Source organism: Plecotus auritus (genome assembly GCF_963455305.1).
Source record: "Plecotus auritus genome assembly, chromosome: 2".
NCBI classification, from domain to species: Eukaryota; Metazoa; Chordata; class Mammalia; order Chiroptera; family Vespertilionidae; genus Plecotus; species Plecotus auritus.
The window spans coordinates 932,532-948,261 of record NC_137771.1 but is presented as its reverse complement, the minus strand read 5'-3'; the positions used below and the strand labels follow the sequence as shown (position 1 = coordinate 948,261).

General features: G+C 66.3%; 2 protein-coding genes across 4 annotated transcripts; one reads left to right on the top strand and one right to left on the bottom strand.

Annotated features, from left to right (window-relative positions):
* The first annotated feature begins 256 nt into the window (after positions 1-256).
* Positions 257-6,419, top strand: PEX10 (peroxisomal biogenesis factor 10). Of its 2 annotated transcripts, XM_080654245.1 has the most exons (6): positions 257-395; positions 1,079-1,159; positions 1,571-1,977; positions 3,205-3,380; positions 3,471-3,606; positions 4,489-6,419. In XM_080654245.1, exons 1-6 carry the CDS (start codon positions 284-286, stop codon positions 4,555-4,557), a joined length of 981 nt encoding a protein of 326 aa, XP_080510371.1. In that variant the 5' UTR covers positions 257-283; the 3' UTR covers positions 4,558-6,419. The 2 variants fall into 2 exon arrangements, with proteins under 2 accessions (XP_080510371.1, XP_080510370.1); XM_080654244.1 differs by lacking the exon at positions 3,205-3,380.
* On the bottom strand, positions 6,375-15,708 carry RER1 (retention in endoplasmic reticulum sorting receptor 1). Of its 2 annotated transcripts, none has more exons than XM_080654246.1 (7): positions 15,510-15,708; positions 12,486-12,573; positions 11,169-11,273; positions 9,934-10,033; positions 8,773-8,851; positions 7,703-7,838; positions 6,375-7,186 (listed from the first exon to the last, which is right to left on the bottom strand). In XM_080654246.1, the coding sequence occupies exons 2-7, from the start codon at positions 12,564-12,566 to the stop codon at positions 7,097-7,099; spliced, it is 591 nt and encodes a 196-aa protein (XP_080510372.1). In that variant the 5' UTR covers positions 12,567-12,573; positions 15,510-15,708; the 3' UTR covers positions 6,375-7,096. The 2 variants fall into 2 exon arrangements, with proteins under 2 accessions (XP_080510372.1, XP_080510373.1); XM_080654247.1 differs by having other exon boundaries at positions 6,378-7,186; positions 12,486-12,567; positions 15,510-15,646.
* Between the last annotated feature and the right edge of the window lie 22 nt (positions 15,709-15,730).

Genomic DNA, 15,730 nt, shown 5'->3' with positions numbered 1-15,730 from the left:
CGCCCACGCGCAGCCCGCCCCTACAATCGCCCGCCCCCGCCCCTCTCACCGCCCAATCGGAGCCCGCGGGCCCGGCTGTCCTCCGCCCCGCCTCAGCCTGGCCCCGCCCACACACAGCCCGCCCCTCTCACCGCCCAATCGGAGCCCGCGGGCACGGCTGTCCTCCGCCCCGCCCCAGCCTGGCCCCGCCCAGTGGGCCGTGACGCACGAGGTGTGCGCCCCACGCCCAGTCCGGTCATCAGGCAGCGCCCGTGTGGGCGTGGCCATCCGGGTCCCCGCGGCCATGGCTTCCGCGGCCGCCAGTCCCCCCGAGGTGGTCCGCGCGGCCCAGAAGGACGACTACTACCGCGGCGGGTTGCGGAGCGCGGCGGGCAGCGCCCTGCACAGCCTGGCGGGTGAGCGTCGAGGGCGCCGCTGGCGGTGACCGGCCCGTGGGTGGTCCTGGGCGCCCCCAGACCTGCCCGGCGCCCCCACAGAGACCTGTGCCGAAGGAGGAAGCGAGGGCCGTGGGCGCCCGGCCGCCGGAGGGTGGGGCCGGGCCGGTGCTGAGGGGGGCAGGGCGAGGAGCGTGGGGAGCCTCCACGGCAGCCGACGAAGAGCGCCGGCCGGGCACGAGCAGAACGAGTGGTCTGTTTCCAGTGCCCGGCGCATGTCGGCGCTGTACAAGGAACCCACTGAATCCTCCAAACGCTCCTGCAAAGTAGGCCTTGGGGTGCCCAGCCTCCAGATTGGGAACTGGGGCTCCTGAGACCCTGGAACTGCCCGAGGCCGGGACGAGCAGGGTGGGAGCTGTCACTCAGTCGGTTGCACAGTCTGTCCTGTGGCCCTCCGGGCGCCAGGACACTTCCCAGGCGGGCCCTGGGGGGAGATGGACTCCTGGTGGGCAGGTACTCGGGAGACTTGGGGGCCCAGGCGAGGCAGGTGCAGGGGGAGCAGAATGGGCTGCTCGGAGGCCAGTGGAGGGCGCGTTTAGGACAGTCAGTCTCTGCTTGAGGACAGGGGGTTGTGCGGGGCCTGGGCAGCGGGAGGCCCTCCCCCGAGCCTCCTCCCCCGGTAACAATGCTGTTCCTGCTCTCAGGCGCCAAGAAGTGGCTGGAGTGGAGGAAGGAGCTGGAGCTGCTGTCAGATGTGGCCTACTTCGGCCTCACCACACTTGCAGGTACGCTCCCCGTGGGACCTAGGACCAAGGGGCCACAGCACACGCCACGCCCAGAGGACAGGAGGGGGGCGAACAGCTCCTGGAGGTGCTTCCCAGCGTCCCCGGAGCTGGACCCCAAGACCCTACCCTTTCCTAAGGGGAGGCCAGGCCCCGAACCCAGCAGGGCCTCTGAGAGCTCTGATGGCCGTGCACCTGTCGTGTTGGTGTCCTCCTTTCATCCTCTCTGTGTCCCTGGGACCTTTCTCCTGGACCTCGCCGGGGGCCATGGAGACCGCCTCTCCGTGGCTGAACCGTGGTCCGAGAGGGGCCCTGGCACAGCCCGTCACGGGAGCCTTCCTCCAGGAGAAAGCGGGGGCTCAGGAGCACTCAGACCTGCCTCAGCCCCTCCCCTGGGTGTCTCCCCGCCCCCAGGCTACCAGACCCTCGGGGAGGAGTACGTTGGGCTCATCCAGGTGGACCCGTCCCGGAGCCAGGTGCCTCTGAGGCTGCGCCGCGGCGTGCTGGTCGCACTGCACACGGTCCTGCCCTACGTGCTGGACAAGGCCCTGCTCCACCTGGAGCAGGAGCTGCAGGCCGATAGCAACGGCGCCCGCCCGGCGCAGGGCAGCCTGGCACCCAGCGCGCGAGGCCGGTCGGGAGCCCGGCGCTGGGTGCACAGGCAGGTGGCGGCCCTGCCGGAGCCGCAGAGGAAGGCGCTGCTGAGGGCCGTGCTGGTGTTCAGGCACGGCCTGGGCTGCCTCCACCGGCTGCACGTCGCCTGGTTCTACATCCACGGCGCCTTCTACCACCTGGCCAAGAGGCTCACGGGAGTCACCTACGTAAGTGCAGGCGCCGCCCACGCCGGCTGGGTCCTGGCTCGCCTGCGTGGAGGTGGCTCCTCAGGCCTCTGTGACCGCACCGCCGTGGGCTGGCCCAAACCCTCCACTGGGTTTTGTTGGTTCACATTTTTCTAAAAAACAAAAACCCCGGGAAGTTTAGTTTCCACAAACCCTGAGAGTAGGGCAAGTCTGCCTTCCGGCCACACCAGGCCCTGCGCCTGCTCCTTCCTCGGAGCACAGGCCTGTGGCCACACCTCCCAGCCTGCCCTGACGGTGGGGCACGTGTAGGTGCGATTCCTGACGAACGTGAGCCCCTTCGCTGGCCGCATCCCTGGTCTTCCCTAGTCCTTGCCCGCCCGCTCTGCTGGACGACAGCTCACACCCTCCTGTCCCGTTCCCTCCCCCCACTCACCTAGAAGCCGCCCTCGGACCTGCCTGCCCACCAGAGGGTCTCCGGCCCCCTCTCCTGGCTGCTCTCAGCATGGTGCTCCCTTTGAGAAAGCCCCACCCGACTCGCCCTGCCCCTCCTCACCTCCCTCAGCAACATGGTCCCGGGCACCTGTGCCTCCCCCGTGGGTCCAGTCTCATCCCCACGTGCTCCTGCGTGTGGCCGAGCTGCTGTGACAAAGGAGCCTGGAAACTCGAGGCTCCGCCCAGAGGGCTCTCCCTCTGCCGGGGCACCCGGCTGCCGTGGCTCCTCTCTGCCAGGCACCAGGGCCCGGCCGCGCTGCTGACTTGGCTGCCTCCGTTCCCAGCCAAGGGAAGGGAGGCAGGCAGTGGACATGGCCAGAAGCTGCACCCGTCACTGGCTGCAGGAGGGGCTGCTGACCTGTCACGCCAGTGGCATGGGCACCTGTTCCTGCCACACACAGCTGGTTAGCAGCAGCTGCCGCCTGAGCTGCTCCTGCCCCGCTGGGTGCTCTTTCTCAGGCTTCTTTGCTGGGTCCTTGCCTCTCTGAGATGGGGTCCCTGGATGTCCCCCACCCCCAAATCCTCACATGCAGCCAGCGTGGTCAGCACGCTTCTCGCTCCTCGCTTCTCTCTGGGACGAGGCCCTGAGCTGTCCAGCAGCACCCCGCCTGCCTGCCCTGGGAAGTGCCCCTGCCCTCCTCACCCAGCTGAGGCCCCTGCCCTTCCCTCCCCGTGGGCACCGAGGGGGCAGGGCTGGCCTCCAGGCTGTCCAGTGTTTGTGCCGGTCATGTGACCGTCCCCTGGGGTCCTTGGCAGCTCCGCCTCCACCGGCCGCCTGCAGAGGACCTGAGGGCCCGGGCGAGCTACCGGCTGCTGGGCCTGGTCTCCCTGCTGCACCTGGCGCTGTCCCTGGGCCTGCAGCTCTACGGCTTCCGGCAGAGGCAGCGCGCCCAGCGGGAGTGGAAGCTGCACCGCAGGCTGTCTCGCCGCAGGTGCGCGGGGCCGGCACCAGGGCTCGGGGCGCTCAGCAAGGACCTGGAGGCTCAATCCCCCCCCCCCCCCCCCCGCCCTGCCCCCCCCAGGAGCCTCACGGAGGAGAGAGCGGTGTCCCGGAACTCGCTGTGCACCCTGTGCCTGGAGGAGCGCAGGCACTCGGCGGCCACGCCCTGCGGCCACCTGTTCTGCTGGGAGTGCATCACCCAGTGGTGCGACACCAAGGTCAGCCAGCACGCCCTCGGAGCGCAGGTCCCCGCAGGTGACCGCCAGGCGGCCGCCCTGCGCTGGGGGGAGGGGCGGGGTCTGAAAGCCCCAGGTGAGCCGGCTAGGGGGTCTGGTCAGGAGTCAAGGCACCACAGCTGCCGTGTGGACACTTTGCCAAAAGCATCCGAGAACGTGCGCTCCTGGGAGGTGTCCCTTCCTGGGAGGCTCCTGTCACACATGCCAGACCCTCCCCTCCAGCCAGACAGGCGCCCCCCACGACGGCCGTGTGGGAGCTCCGGGCAGCCGCCTGCCCTGGCCTTGGAGGCCGCAGGGCGAGGGGTGCAGGAGCCGGGTGACAGCAGAGCCCCTCACCTCCATGCTGACCCCGGGGCCGGTCCTGGGCCCCACACCTCCATGGCGAGCTCACCGAACCCAGCGTCTCCAGGGCGGGGCTGAGGGGAGTGGGCAGGCCACCGGGTGAGGCGGCAAACACGGGGTGTGGTGCTCATGTTCACCAGGCTCGGCTGCTCTGTCCCCGTCCCTGCTTTGTGGGCCCCTGGGTGCCTGGCAGGCGAGCGGCCGACCTGGCAGGGCTGGAGGGAAGCTGACCTGGTCTCACCCAGGTGGTCTTAGGGTGGGACCGCCCGGCTTCAGGAAATGGGACGGAGAGGGGCACAGGCAGCCGCGGGGGTGTCTCAGCCCCATCCCGTCACTGAGTGACAGGCCGGCCGTCTTGGGCTGCAGTCCCTGCTCTTCCCAACGCCCGGGTGGCGGCCCTTCCCGTCGGCGGCTTTGGAGAAATGCCGGCTGTCTTACGTTGATGGCGGCGCCAGTGCCGGTGGGGAGGGCGCAGTGGCCTCGCAGGGACACAGCCCATGTGACCTCTCCCTTCCCCCCCAGACGGAGTGTCCCCTGTGCAGGGAGAGATTCCCTCCCCAGAAGCTGGTCTACCTGCGGCACTTCCGGTGACAGGGCGGACGGACAGAGCACCGGCAGCCGCCTGTCAGGACAGACGTGATGGATTCTGATGAACTTGCACAGAAACCGTAAAGTCCTCTGGTTTTATATTTTTGTCACATAAGATCCTGTGCCAGCAGCTCAGGAGGACAGAAGATGGACGGCCGGTCCAAGGCCTCCGCCAGGTTCGGGCAGGGGCTCCACTCAGCTCAGTTCCCCGCCAGGCCCCACGTGGGCACCCACCCTCACCCCACAGTGCCAGGCGGTGGCTCCGCAGGGACTCCGCTCCCAGGAACAGGTCCTAGGCCCCTCCCTTCCCCAGACCGCACAGCTGAGGACACACCGTCCCTTCTGTGATGAGAAGACGAGCCGCATCTGGTGGGCGAGAGGATGTGGCCGAATGGGCAAGTGCTGGGGCAGCCTGCCAGCCCCACCTACAAACCCTGTCCCCACCGCGGCCACCACGGCCACCACGGCTGGCCAGGCACAGCCCCTCACAGGCGTGGAGACCAGGACGCCCGCCCACACCCTGTCCGGCAAGCGCCTTCCTCGCTGAGGATTTCCTCACTGACTTAGAGGGGAAGGGAAGGGAGAGACAGAAGCATGGACATGAGACACCCCGATTGGTTGCCTCTCACCTGTGCCCCAACCTGGGCCGGAGATCAAACCTGCAGCCGAGGTACGTGCCCTTGACCAGACTCTAACCCATGACCATTCAGTCTGTGGGCTGAAGCTCTAACCACTGAGCCACACCAGCCTTAATTCATATGTCAGGTCTGTTCCCCATTTAGGACACGGGGTCTGTCCTGGTCCCTACAGACTCTGAGGCCCCTCCCCCCGCCCAGGGCTCCCGCTGGGGCAGAGCCAGCTTGCCTGATAAGTTTTCCTAACACTGAGGCCACAGGCCACCTCCGCGGCTGGCACGGGGACAGCCCTCACCTATGTCCAGCCAGCTTCCTGCCACGCATTGTATTTTTCAGGTTTTAAAACAGTTTAACTCGTACCAGAGACCGAACTTTGCCATAAACCCCCTTAAGAAACCGATTCCACAGAAGTAGGCGCGTTGAGAAAGCCCTAAGGCTGGGGCCACCCGCCCTGGCCAGGACCTCGGTGTGTGTGGCACCCCCGCTGGAGTGCAGACGGGCCTGGGGCCGCGGCCACGCAGGCCGCTCCCTGGAGTGACTTGTCCAGCAACAGACGCTGTTCTCCGCGGGAATGAAGGTCACAGGCCACTGATGGGACAGCCTGAGCCCCAGACCTCCAGACGAGGGGCCCAGGGCAGGCCGCCACCGGCCCCAAAACCCTCGACTTACACTCGGCCACTCGTGCACAGCTTCCCAGCACCCGGGCCTGAGTGCTCACAGGACGATGGTGTGCAAGGCGAGGCTGCGTCCGCGCGTGACGTCCATAGTGGCAGGCGCAGAGGTCTGAGCACGGCCTCTTCGGAGCAGTAACAGCCCTGGCTGGGCGGCCCCGCTGCTCAGAGCTTCGCCCAGGGCACCAGAGGGTCTGCGGGTTCGATCCCGGGGGCATGTGCGGGGGCAGCCCGTCGGTGTCCCTCTGACATCCATGTCTCTTCCCCCTCCTCTCTCAATCAAATGAACAGACACATATCCTTGGGTGGCGGGCGGGTTAGAGAGCAGGAGCTCCAGTCCAGATGGGCAAAAAAACACGTCCCCCCCCCGATGTCAGAAACCCTGAGACACGGGGAGCTGCTCAGCCCCAGTCTGAACCCTGACCCCACAGAGAGGACGCTCACGGCTCCGCGCCTGCCCCCACCAGGCCGCCTAGGCAGAGGCCCCGTGGGCGCTGCTGGATACAGACTCGGTGAGGAAGGGGACACCGTCTTTAATAAAGCTTGAATCAAAAAGTCATTTAGTAAAAGGGTCACGAGTATGTCTCCATCACAAGGAAAAGTCGGCATGCAGGTCCGAGCTGACCTAGAAGGTGAGCCGGGCGGGGCCCACAGAACTGGGCGCTCCCACCCGCTGCTGCTGTGCGGGCTGCCGCGTGGAAACTCAAATTAAGCAACACTTTACGTATGAAAGAAACGTGTCAAAATAACCTCAAACCATTAAAATATAATATATATTTATAATTCCAGGCCCCAAAGCAATCACGTGGCTAAGAACAGAGCTCCAGTCATGAGGCCGTGGGACCACCTCGGCGAGGGGAGGCTGGGAAGCGGCTGGGACCCAGCGTTCCTGCAAACCTGTGAGCGCGGCTCCTCCACTGGGGCTCCGGCTCCCGCTGGGCGTGGCCGCGGCCTCCTCAGGGGTCCTTCACCCCCCCAGCCCCCTCGGCCGTCTACCCAGCCTGACTTCCTAATTCTGTCCGTTTAAACACCTGGTGTTACTGTAAAGGAATCAATGCAATTCAGGTTCAGTGGCAGTTTCCTCGAGAACCTGTTATTTCAGTTACAAATAATTGAAGCTCCTTTTTACAAAGAAAATCCGACTCCCTCGCCATCAACTACTTTATGTGAAGAAAGAAGGCGCCGTTACAATGGCTCAGACCCGCCGAGGGCTCCGAGGGGCGGCCGGGCGGCCGTCTAACTCGCGAACGTCTTGCCCGCGTCCTCCTTCCCCTTGTACGTCCTCTTGCCGTGCGTGAACGGGATGTACCGGTACTTGATCATGTGCTGGGGACAGAATGACAGGCACAGGTCAGGCGATAAAACGCGGCAAGCTTCCAACCCAGGTGTCACCTCCTGCTGGGCCAGCAGGGCCGGGGAGCAGGGCTGGGGGCTGGGGACTGGGTCTGGGAACTGGGTCTGGGAAAGGTCCCAAGAGCAGGATGGGGCCGGGATGGGAGGTGCCCTGGCATCAGTGAGGCTGGTCTGCCCAGGCCTGTATTAGGGTCAAGTGTGCATAACCCCACCGTCTGCAGGTCCTGGCTCTGACCCACAGGACGCCATGCCCAGGACCGTTCCTACCCACCCACCCCCAGGGCTGTGTGCCCGGGCCCGTTCCCCGACACCGGCCGTGGCCCAGAACCGCTGGCAGAGGGGAGGCGAGCCCGTGTGCCCGCCCAGGCCTGCAGAGCTTCCTGCCGCTCGTGCAGACGAGGCAGGTTCCACGTGGCCGCCTGCCCTCCCCGTGCGCCGTGGCCGCTGTAGCAGGCACCGCCTTTCCGGGCCCGGCGCCAGCGGGGGTACCTTGATCTGCCTCTTCATGGTGATGCAGAAGAGCATGATGAAGTACATGACCAGGATGGGCCAGAACACGGGCACGTTGAACGCCTCGAAGAAGGTGCAGACCATGGCCACCAGGATGCCCTTGGTGGCCGAGTGCCTGGGGGAGGGGAGCATCTGACACAGGCTCTGCGTGCGCTCACGGCAGCGCACGGGCCGGACGCAGCTCGGTGTCCTCCCGATTCCCCCAGTCTGACCGCAGTGGGGGTGCTGACACCGCTCCCCCGGGGACCACGAGGGCCAGGCAGCTCCCAGGGCTCCATCATGCAGCCCGGACCACGGCCCCACTGAACCTCCTCCTGGGCTCCCCTTCCTACACAGCAAAGGCCAGCTTCCTCGGGGCTCCCAGGCGCCCCCCGCCTCCCCCCAGCATGTCACGCTCAGTCCCAACACGCTGAGCGCCACCAGGTCCCCCCACGCCCAGCACACAGAGCGAAGATGTGGCTCACTCCCTTCAGGGTTTTGAGCCAGCAAGTACAGGACAAAGGGCCCAGAGGCCCCGCCCCGACTGGGGTCACCGCCTCGCCTCACAGATGTCACTGCCTCTAGGGAATCTGGGGAGCAGCCAACCTTGTCCCCGGGCATAGCACTTCCCAGGGTGCAGCCACCCCAGCGCCCATCCTGGGCGGCCCAGCCGCGGGGGACACCCGAGCGGACGGGAGCTGGTCCGGCTGCCTCCACCAGAAGGGGTGCCGTGCGTGGAGCAGGACAGAGACTGCCACGCAGCCCACCCTTCGGGGGGGCGAGTCAGCAACGCACCCGGAGGCTCTGCCCGAAAAAACCCCTCTTTGCTCGTTTCAAAGAGCTGTGGCCTCAACCAGCACGTGGGAGAGGCCCCGGGGCAGCGGTCCCCCAGGGCCCTGGGCCCACCCACGCCCGCGAGCACGGCGCTCCTGCGAGGAACAACGTCCAAAACCAGTGACGACAACGCTCGTTTTCTGAAAAGTCCGACGTGCTGTCTGACGCGAACCAAACCAGCCTGTTCCCAGGCCTGCTAAGCAGCCTCGAGGACAAGCTTCTGGGGGTGCACTCACCAGAACTTAAACTCGGGGAGCCTGCGGATGAACGGCCGGAACTCCTCGTTCTGTTTGGTGGGTAAGGAGGGGCCGTCATCTGAAAGGCAGAGCAGCAGTCAGCAAAAGCGCACGGCGCCTCTTACTTCCACGACCCCTTACACGCTTCCCCCCGGCGCTCTGGAACGAGAAGGCCTCCCGTGAGACACAGGTTCGGGTCGCTCACCAAGCAGAGCGGCCCTCAGCCAGTTAGGAATTCGATCCGTTACTTAGAAAGCCCACGTCAGAGTTCCCTTGGCAGGAGAACCTGCTCGTGTCACCCAGTTGCTTAAAAATTCAACTGTACGTGAGTTCGCCTCAGGCACACGCCACCCGCACCGCACCGAGGAGCACGGAGGAGACGGCGTCGGCGCGGGGCTGAGCCGGCCCGCCCGCCCGCACCGCACCCCCGACCCCGCCGAGACAGGTGCCTGCTGCTAGAGGAGCTGCGGCCACAGACACGCCTCGGGTTCTCCCCTCCTCCCGCCAAGGGCAACGTCTCACGGGGTGCTGGGCTCCCTTTAGTATTTCCATTCAATCGCCTGCAAAGAAGAGTCGGGGCTCCCGGTCAGCACTGCACAGCCGAGGACACGCCGGCGCTTTCTCCCCAGCGAGGCCGTCCTCAGGCAGGGCAGGTGCTGGGACAGGCGCTCCCCTCCCCACTGCCCACCTGGGGCACTCGCCCTACCTGCCCAGGATCGGCCAGAGCAGCAGGCCAAGACCTTGCAGCCCAGGGCCCGGGAGCCAGAGCGCCACCCCCAGGGAGCTGGCCCGCGGCTCCAGCCCGGCGTGCCGTGGGAAGCTCTGGCTACGTGAGGGCCCAGCTGACGAGTGTGGAGGTGCCTCCAAGCCAGGCTGGCGGCTGCACAAGGAGCAGACCGGAGGGCGTCCACCCTCACACCTGCACCCTGCTGCACGCGGCCTCAGAAGCTCCACAGCCCGAGCCTCGGTGTCCTGTCTGCACGTCGGGGATGCGAGGGAACACCCAGCGCACGTGGCCGTGCAGGGGCTCACTGAGTCACTCGACAAACACCTGAACCGCCATGACCCGGCTCCAGGACGTCTTACACAGGGAACAGGCTCACGGAGGTCTCCTGCGTCCCGAGGACGGCGCGGCCCTGTGCAGCACGCCACGGCACCTACCTGAGTCCTCCATCAAGGACGGGTCCACCTTGGGAGACAGGAAAGCGATGAAGAGGTTCAGGTGGTAGATCCCCAAGGCGTAGGTCACGATGTACCAGCCCTGGAAGAGAAGCAAGCAGGTCAGGAAGGAAGCGCCCGTGGGCACGCTGCCCGCGCCCGGGGACCCGGCAGACTCGACCGCGGGCCAAACTGAGAGCAGACACGTTCCTCACGGCAGGGGGTCACGAGGGACAGCCCAGTGTGGCGACTGTCCACAGGGACAGTTTCTGCTTTGTGTCTTCACAGTGGACAAGCCAGAGGGCCAGTCAGAAGCACAAACCCCTGAAGCCACCGGCTCCTAGGAGCGCAGAGGCAGGTTCCCCAAAGCTGCGTGCCTGGGCCGCGCCTGCCTGTGCCAGCTGACAGCCCCGCTGCACCTTGAACCTGTCCCCACACACTGAGTGCCTTCCTCTCTCCCAGGAGAAACCAGAACCAAAAAAACTGGAAATCAGGAATGCGGTTAAGAATGTTCTAGAGCCCTACGTCCTCGGGGGACGAGGTGGGAGGAACCCTGCACGACGTGCACACGCCTCCCTGCTCGCTTTGGAAAGCCTGGCCGTCCTCCAGGTCAGAAAGCAGGCCCGGTGCAGAGCCAGTGGCCACGCACAGCTTCACGCAGGCCCAGGTCGAGGGGGCCCATCAGGTGTGACTGGAACAGTCACGTGACCCCGCCTGGATTCTCTAAAGCAAGGTTCCTGGCTCATTCTTTACGTCACAGAATGGACCGAGTTCCAATTGAAAAAACAAAACAAAAAACGAAACTAAAACCAACAGCAGTGAATTCACCACGAACCGCAGGCGTCCCGTCCTGCTGCGCTGGCCCCAGGAGCCACATGGGGTTGACTGGCAGGACACATCCAGGAATAACACGCAAGGCGAGTTTCTACTCTGCGTCTGTGAGAACGTCCGCAGTCGGGACACATCGGAGCGCCCAGCAAACGCTGTGTCCACCTGTGGACCACGTCCTCCTCCGTCCAGGCAATGCCTGGGAGGCGGCGCTGGCAGGACCAGGAAACGCCCTCCCGCTCCAGAGAGAACACCCGGACGAGGCCCGAGCCTGGGACCAGCCGCCCTCCTCCAGGAGAGCCCGCCTCGGGCCGGGCAGTCACCACAGCGCGAGCGCACGCGAGGCAGCGGCAGACAGACCAGCACACGCTGGGGGAACGTGACGGCCGTCTCGCCTCGGCCACACCCACCTGCAGCAGGTAGACCCGAATCATGTAGACAAAGCTCAGGCCCAGCGTCACCACCCATCGCACGGCCGTGTACGGTGTGGACTTGTCCAGCCAGGACTGGTAGATCTGCAAGGACAGGAGTGCATGCGCGTCACGCTGACCCCGCCGGCCGCCCGCAAACGCACCTCCCCAGCCGGGGGCCGCAGGCTGAGCATCCCCGTGCAGCCCAGCGACGATGGCCAACCCCACATTTACGACACCAACTCGAGGCAGGTCCAGTGCTCGGGCAAACACCACACAGAACAAGTTCTCACCACAGGCGTCCTCCAGCACCAGCCAGAGGACGGCCCGAGGCAGGAAAAGGCGTACCTACCCGCAGGACCTGCCCACTGGCCCCGGGAGCCGGCCCCGCCCCGGCAGCGTGCAGCGGGCGCAGGTGGCGTAGCTGCAGCTCTGGAGTTTGCAGAGCAACTCGAGTTTATATGTACACACGCGTGCATGAACATACGCATGTGTGATAGTATGTGTCTTTCCAACTTTACTTTTGAAACTGCTTAATTTTAACCTTTACGTTTTAACTGTGAAAACCTTCACCCGGTCAGAAAAGTACAGAATGTGCGAACCCAGGCACCCCTCCCCCGCTCCCACGTCGAGCTGTTCAAATCCTCCTTGACGTTACACTGACCGCACGGCACGCAGACGCCCGGGAGCTGACCGCCCGGGACTGAGACCGCGTGGTGCTGGGCGCCGCTCTGTCTGTACCCCTTGGGAGCTAAGATGGTTTTCTCATTAGTAAAGGGTGGAAAACAACCCAGAAATCAAGTGTGTGGCAGAGACCAGGGGTCACCATCACTGGCCCCTCCTAGAAGGCACGGCTCCTGACAGAGGGGGCCGGTCCTGAGAGCGAGTGGGAGGCTCCTGTGCACGCCCGCCCCGTGGACACCCCCGCCCCGCTGTCACCCCCGCCCCGCGGACACCCCCACCCCGCCGTCACCCCCGCCCCGCCGTCACCCCCGCCCCGCCGTCACCCCCGCCCCGCCGTCACTCCCGCCCCGCGGACACCCCCGCCCCGCGGACACCCCCGCCCCGCCGTCACCCCCGCCCCGCCGTCACCCCCGCCCCGCCGTCACTCCCGCCCCGCCGTCACCCCCGCCCCGCGGACACCCCCGCCCCGCCGTCACCCCCACCCCGTGGACACCCCCGCCCCGCCATCACCCTCACCCTGCCATCACCCCCACCCCGCTGTCACCCCCGCCCCGCCGTCACCCCGGCCCCGCGGACACCGTCCGGGTCACAGCTTCTCGTGAACACATGCGCACAGGCGCCTCTGACACCCACCTGGCCGAGGCGTGTGAAGAACCTGTACACCACAGAAGGCTTCCCGTGGACAGAGTCTCCCACGCTGTCCCCTTCGGACATCCTGTAACTGAGCAAGCGCAGACGCTGTTAGATCAGGAAGCAGGCAGGTCTGGGCCTGGCGCCGCCTCCATGGGGCGGCTCGGGGCCGCCTCCCCCGCACCCCGCTGTCTTCTGGGTGCCTCCCGTGAGCTGCCTTGGAAAGAGCAGCAGGTGACAGGCTGGTGGAGGCCAGGAAGGCACGTGACACGCAGAGCAGCACTGGGTGGACTTCCATTTCCGCCGTCACCCGGAGCCACAGGCTGGGCCGCCGCACCCACGCCCGCCCCGCTCCTCAGACCCGCCTCTCCAGCACCTGCTCCTGTCACGTCCTCATCCCCGAAGCGCCCCTTCTTCTAGCCCAGCGCCCCTTCTTCTAGCCCGGGCCGCTCTCCACCCAGGATCTCCTGGTCCCCTCGGGCGCATCCTCCCCTCCCCGAGGGGAAAGGCCACGTCCAACCTCAGGGTCAGCTCTGTGCCCCAGTTCCTTATCGGCAAGCGGAGTAACGCTAGCTGCTCATGACTATTTCAACACCCGTGTGATTCCGAGGACTGGCCCTGCGAGAGCCCCCGTAACCCAGCGAGTGGGCAGCATCGCCCCGACTTCACTCGGGAGGAGCAGGCCTGACAACGTGCGCCGCTCGCCCGAGGTCCGGAGCACACCTCCGACCTGCCGGCCGCTGCCCGATCCTCGGGGTGAGGACCCAGGACCCAGGACCCAGGCGCTTGCTGCCCCTAAGCTGGCAAGGACGCTCACCGCTGCCCCGACCCACGGGTGGCACCTCCCCAACCACAGCCCGTTTGTGTCCAAGGCCCCTGAGCTGTGCGGCCGAGAGGCCTGTTTCTCTTCTGGAAAATGGCGCTCACGCACATTCAGCCCTTCCCGTTCTCAGACAGGAAGAGGCTGCAGGCGTCTGGGGCCCCGTCAGCCCTCTGTCCACCGCGTGGCACCTGCCCGCCTCCCCTCGGCCTGAGCCCACGCTCCCATCACGCTGTCGCACCGGGAGCACGCAGGACGTCCTCTCTGAAGCGGAGGGCAGCAGCTGGGGTGTGGTCCTGGGTCTCAAATGGAAACATTTTCCAGTCACAACTTCCATTTAAAATCGCCGAGCAGTCCCACTCTGCCACAGGAGTCGGAGCGCCGGGAAGTGTCCTGGAGGCTGGGGCGTGCCCTTTGCTCCAGGGAGACGCACACAGAGACGGAGGGCTGCCCAGGACGGGATGATGGCTCCCGGCCTCCCGTCGTCCCGTCCCCGGAGGGCAGCCTTCCATGGTGCTGGGGAGAGTTCCACGTTTCCTGAGGGGCGGAGCCAGGAGCAGGAGCGCATCCCAGCGGTCTCCATCCTGGGGTTCCTGATGGGCGGTCCCAAGTGGCACCTTCTCAAGACCGAGGTGTTCACCACGGAAGCGGTTTTACTTGCACCGAGGCCACAAGAGTGAGCCGGACAGAGAGTACCTGGCTGCCCCTTTAAGGCATGTTCTCTTAGGACAGTGGTCGGCAAACTGCGGCTCGCGAGCCACATGCAGCTCTTTGGCCCCTTGAGTGTGGCTCTTCCACAAAATACCACGGCCTGGGCGAGTCTATTTTGAAGAAGTGGCGTTAGAAGTTTAGTTTAAGTTTAAAAAATGTGGCTCTCCAAAGAAATTTCAATCGTTGTGCTGTTGATATTTGGCTCTGTTGACGAATGAGTTTGCCGACCGCTGGACAAGGAGAAACGGACAGACGCTGCAGGTGCACAGCGGCCAGTTCCTGGCCTCTGACCAACGGCGTCCATGAAACCAGCTCCATCTCCGGGACACACGTCAACAACATGAAGGATGTGAACTTTGGAGTCAAACGCGCTGCTTTCAGCCTCCGAGTCTGCTGCTTCCTCGTCAAGAACGGGGCCACATTCCAGCCCCTTCCCGCCTGCGATCCCCGCACCCCAGTGCCCCCTCCAGGTGGGGTTCACCACGGCCAAACGGCCACCCTGGCACCTGTGGACTGGTCCTGGCCCAGGGCCACCCGGCCCCAGCGCGCTGCCTGGCCGCCCGCCCTCTGCTCAGAGGCCTCCGGGCCCTCAGCACAGCACGTGCAGTCACCTCTCCTCGACCCTTCCTGGCTTCTCTCTCTACTTCCTCCACCGGGAGCGCAGGCTCCTGGAGGGGGGCCTGGGCCGGCCGGGCCTGTCGCCCAGGGAGACCTGGGACCAGCAGGCGGTGGGTAAACTGTCAGTTGGACTTAAGTGCTTTATTCTCAGCCACAAAGAAAACAAAGCGAGACCGAGCACCGGGGTGAGGTCGTGCGCAGCCTGTCGGGGCCGTCTCCAGGGGTCCCCTCTCCTCGGAGTGAGCAGCGCAGGCTCCCGCCCCCGCCAGCGTGGCTCCCTCCCTTTCTGCTCCCCTCCCGCCCCTCGTCCTCCTGCGGCCTCCGGTGCTGTTCCCGCCGCTGAAATGCCCTTCCAGGCCTCGTCAGCTCCCCCGCTCGGCCGAGGGCTCCTCCCGCCCGGGCGTGACCACCCAGAGGCGTCCACCCGGCCCCGCGCTGCACCCGAGCGGGGTCACCGCGTGCACTCAGCGGAGCGAGTCCACCGCCGAGGACCTCCTCGCGCCCGGGTCCCACCGTACACAGCCCTGCGCAGTGAGGCGCCCGCTCCGGGCGGCTTCCAGGGCCCGGTCCTTAGCACAGGGTCCGACCCGAGGCGCTGCCCGCGAGGCCGGCCTGGTGGCGGCGCCCTCGGATGTGCCCTGTTACCTACATGTCATCTCGAGCAACCCGACTGCAGCCCGACGCCTTCCCACCGGACCCTCCAGACACCGGCGCGGGGACGGAGGACCGCGGCGTCCCCGCACCACCCGGTCGGGTGGCCGGCCCCTCCTAGACGCGCGGCGGGAGGGAGGACCGATCACCCCACAGACCCCGGGGGCCCGGCTCGTCCCTCCTGCCCCGCCTATCCCGCCCCCGCCCGCCCGCCCGCCCGCCGGTACCTCGCGGCTCTGCAGCGGCCGAGCGCGGTCTCCGAGGGCCGCGGGGAGGAGGACGCGGGCAGGGGCCGCGCCGGCGCTTCGCTCGGTCCGGGAAGGGGCAGACTAGCACTTCCGCTCTGTACTGCGCGGCGCCGCCTCCGGGCTTCCAAGATGGACGCCGGGGCGGAGCCAAGAGCCTCCAACCATTTCCGCTTCCGGTGCGTGCGCCTTTTCCCGGCGGA

What these genes read in the sequence shown, in the direction of transcription:
- PEX10 (XM_080654245.1), top strand. Translation starts at nt 284, where the DNA reads ATGGCTTCCGCGGCCGCCAGTCCCCCCGAGGTGGTCCGCGCGGCCCAG. An exon ending in GGCTCACGGGAGTCACCTAC is followed by an intron (nt 1,978 to 3,204) that starts GTAAGTGCAGGC and finishes GGTCCTTGGCAG; the next exon opens with CTCCGCCTCCACCGGCCGCC. An exon ending in CCCAGTGGTGCGACACCAAG is followed by an intron (nt 3,607 to 4,488) that starts GTCAGCCAGCAC and finishes CTTCCCCCCCAG; the next exon opens with ACGGAGTGTCCCCTGTGCAG.
- RER1 (XM_080654246.1), bottom strand. Translation starts at nt 12,566, where the DNA reads ATGTCCGAAGGGGACAGCGTGGGAGACTCTGTCCACGGGAAGCCTTCT. An exon ending in TTCGGGTCTACCTGCTGCAG is followed by an intron (nt 10,034 to 11,168) that starts GTGGGTGTGGCC and finishes CTTCTCTTCCAG; the next exon opens with GGCTGGTACATCGTGACCTA. An exon ending in GTCCTTGATGGAGGACTCAG is followed by an intron (nt 8,852 to 9,933) that starts GTAGGTGCCGTG and finishes TCTGCCTTTCAG; the next exon opens with ATGACGGCCCCTCCTTACCC.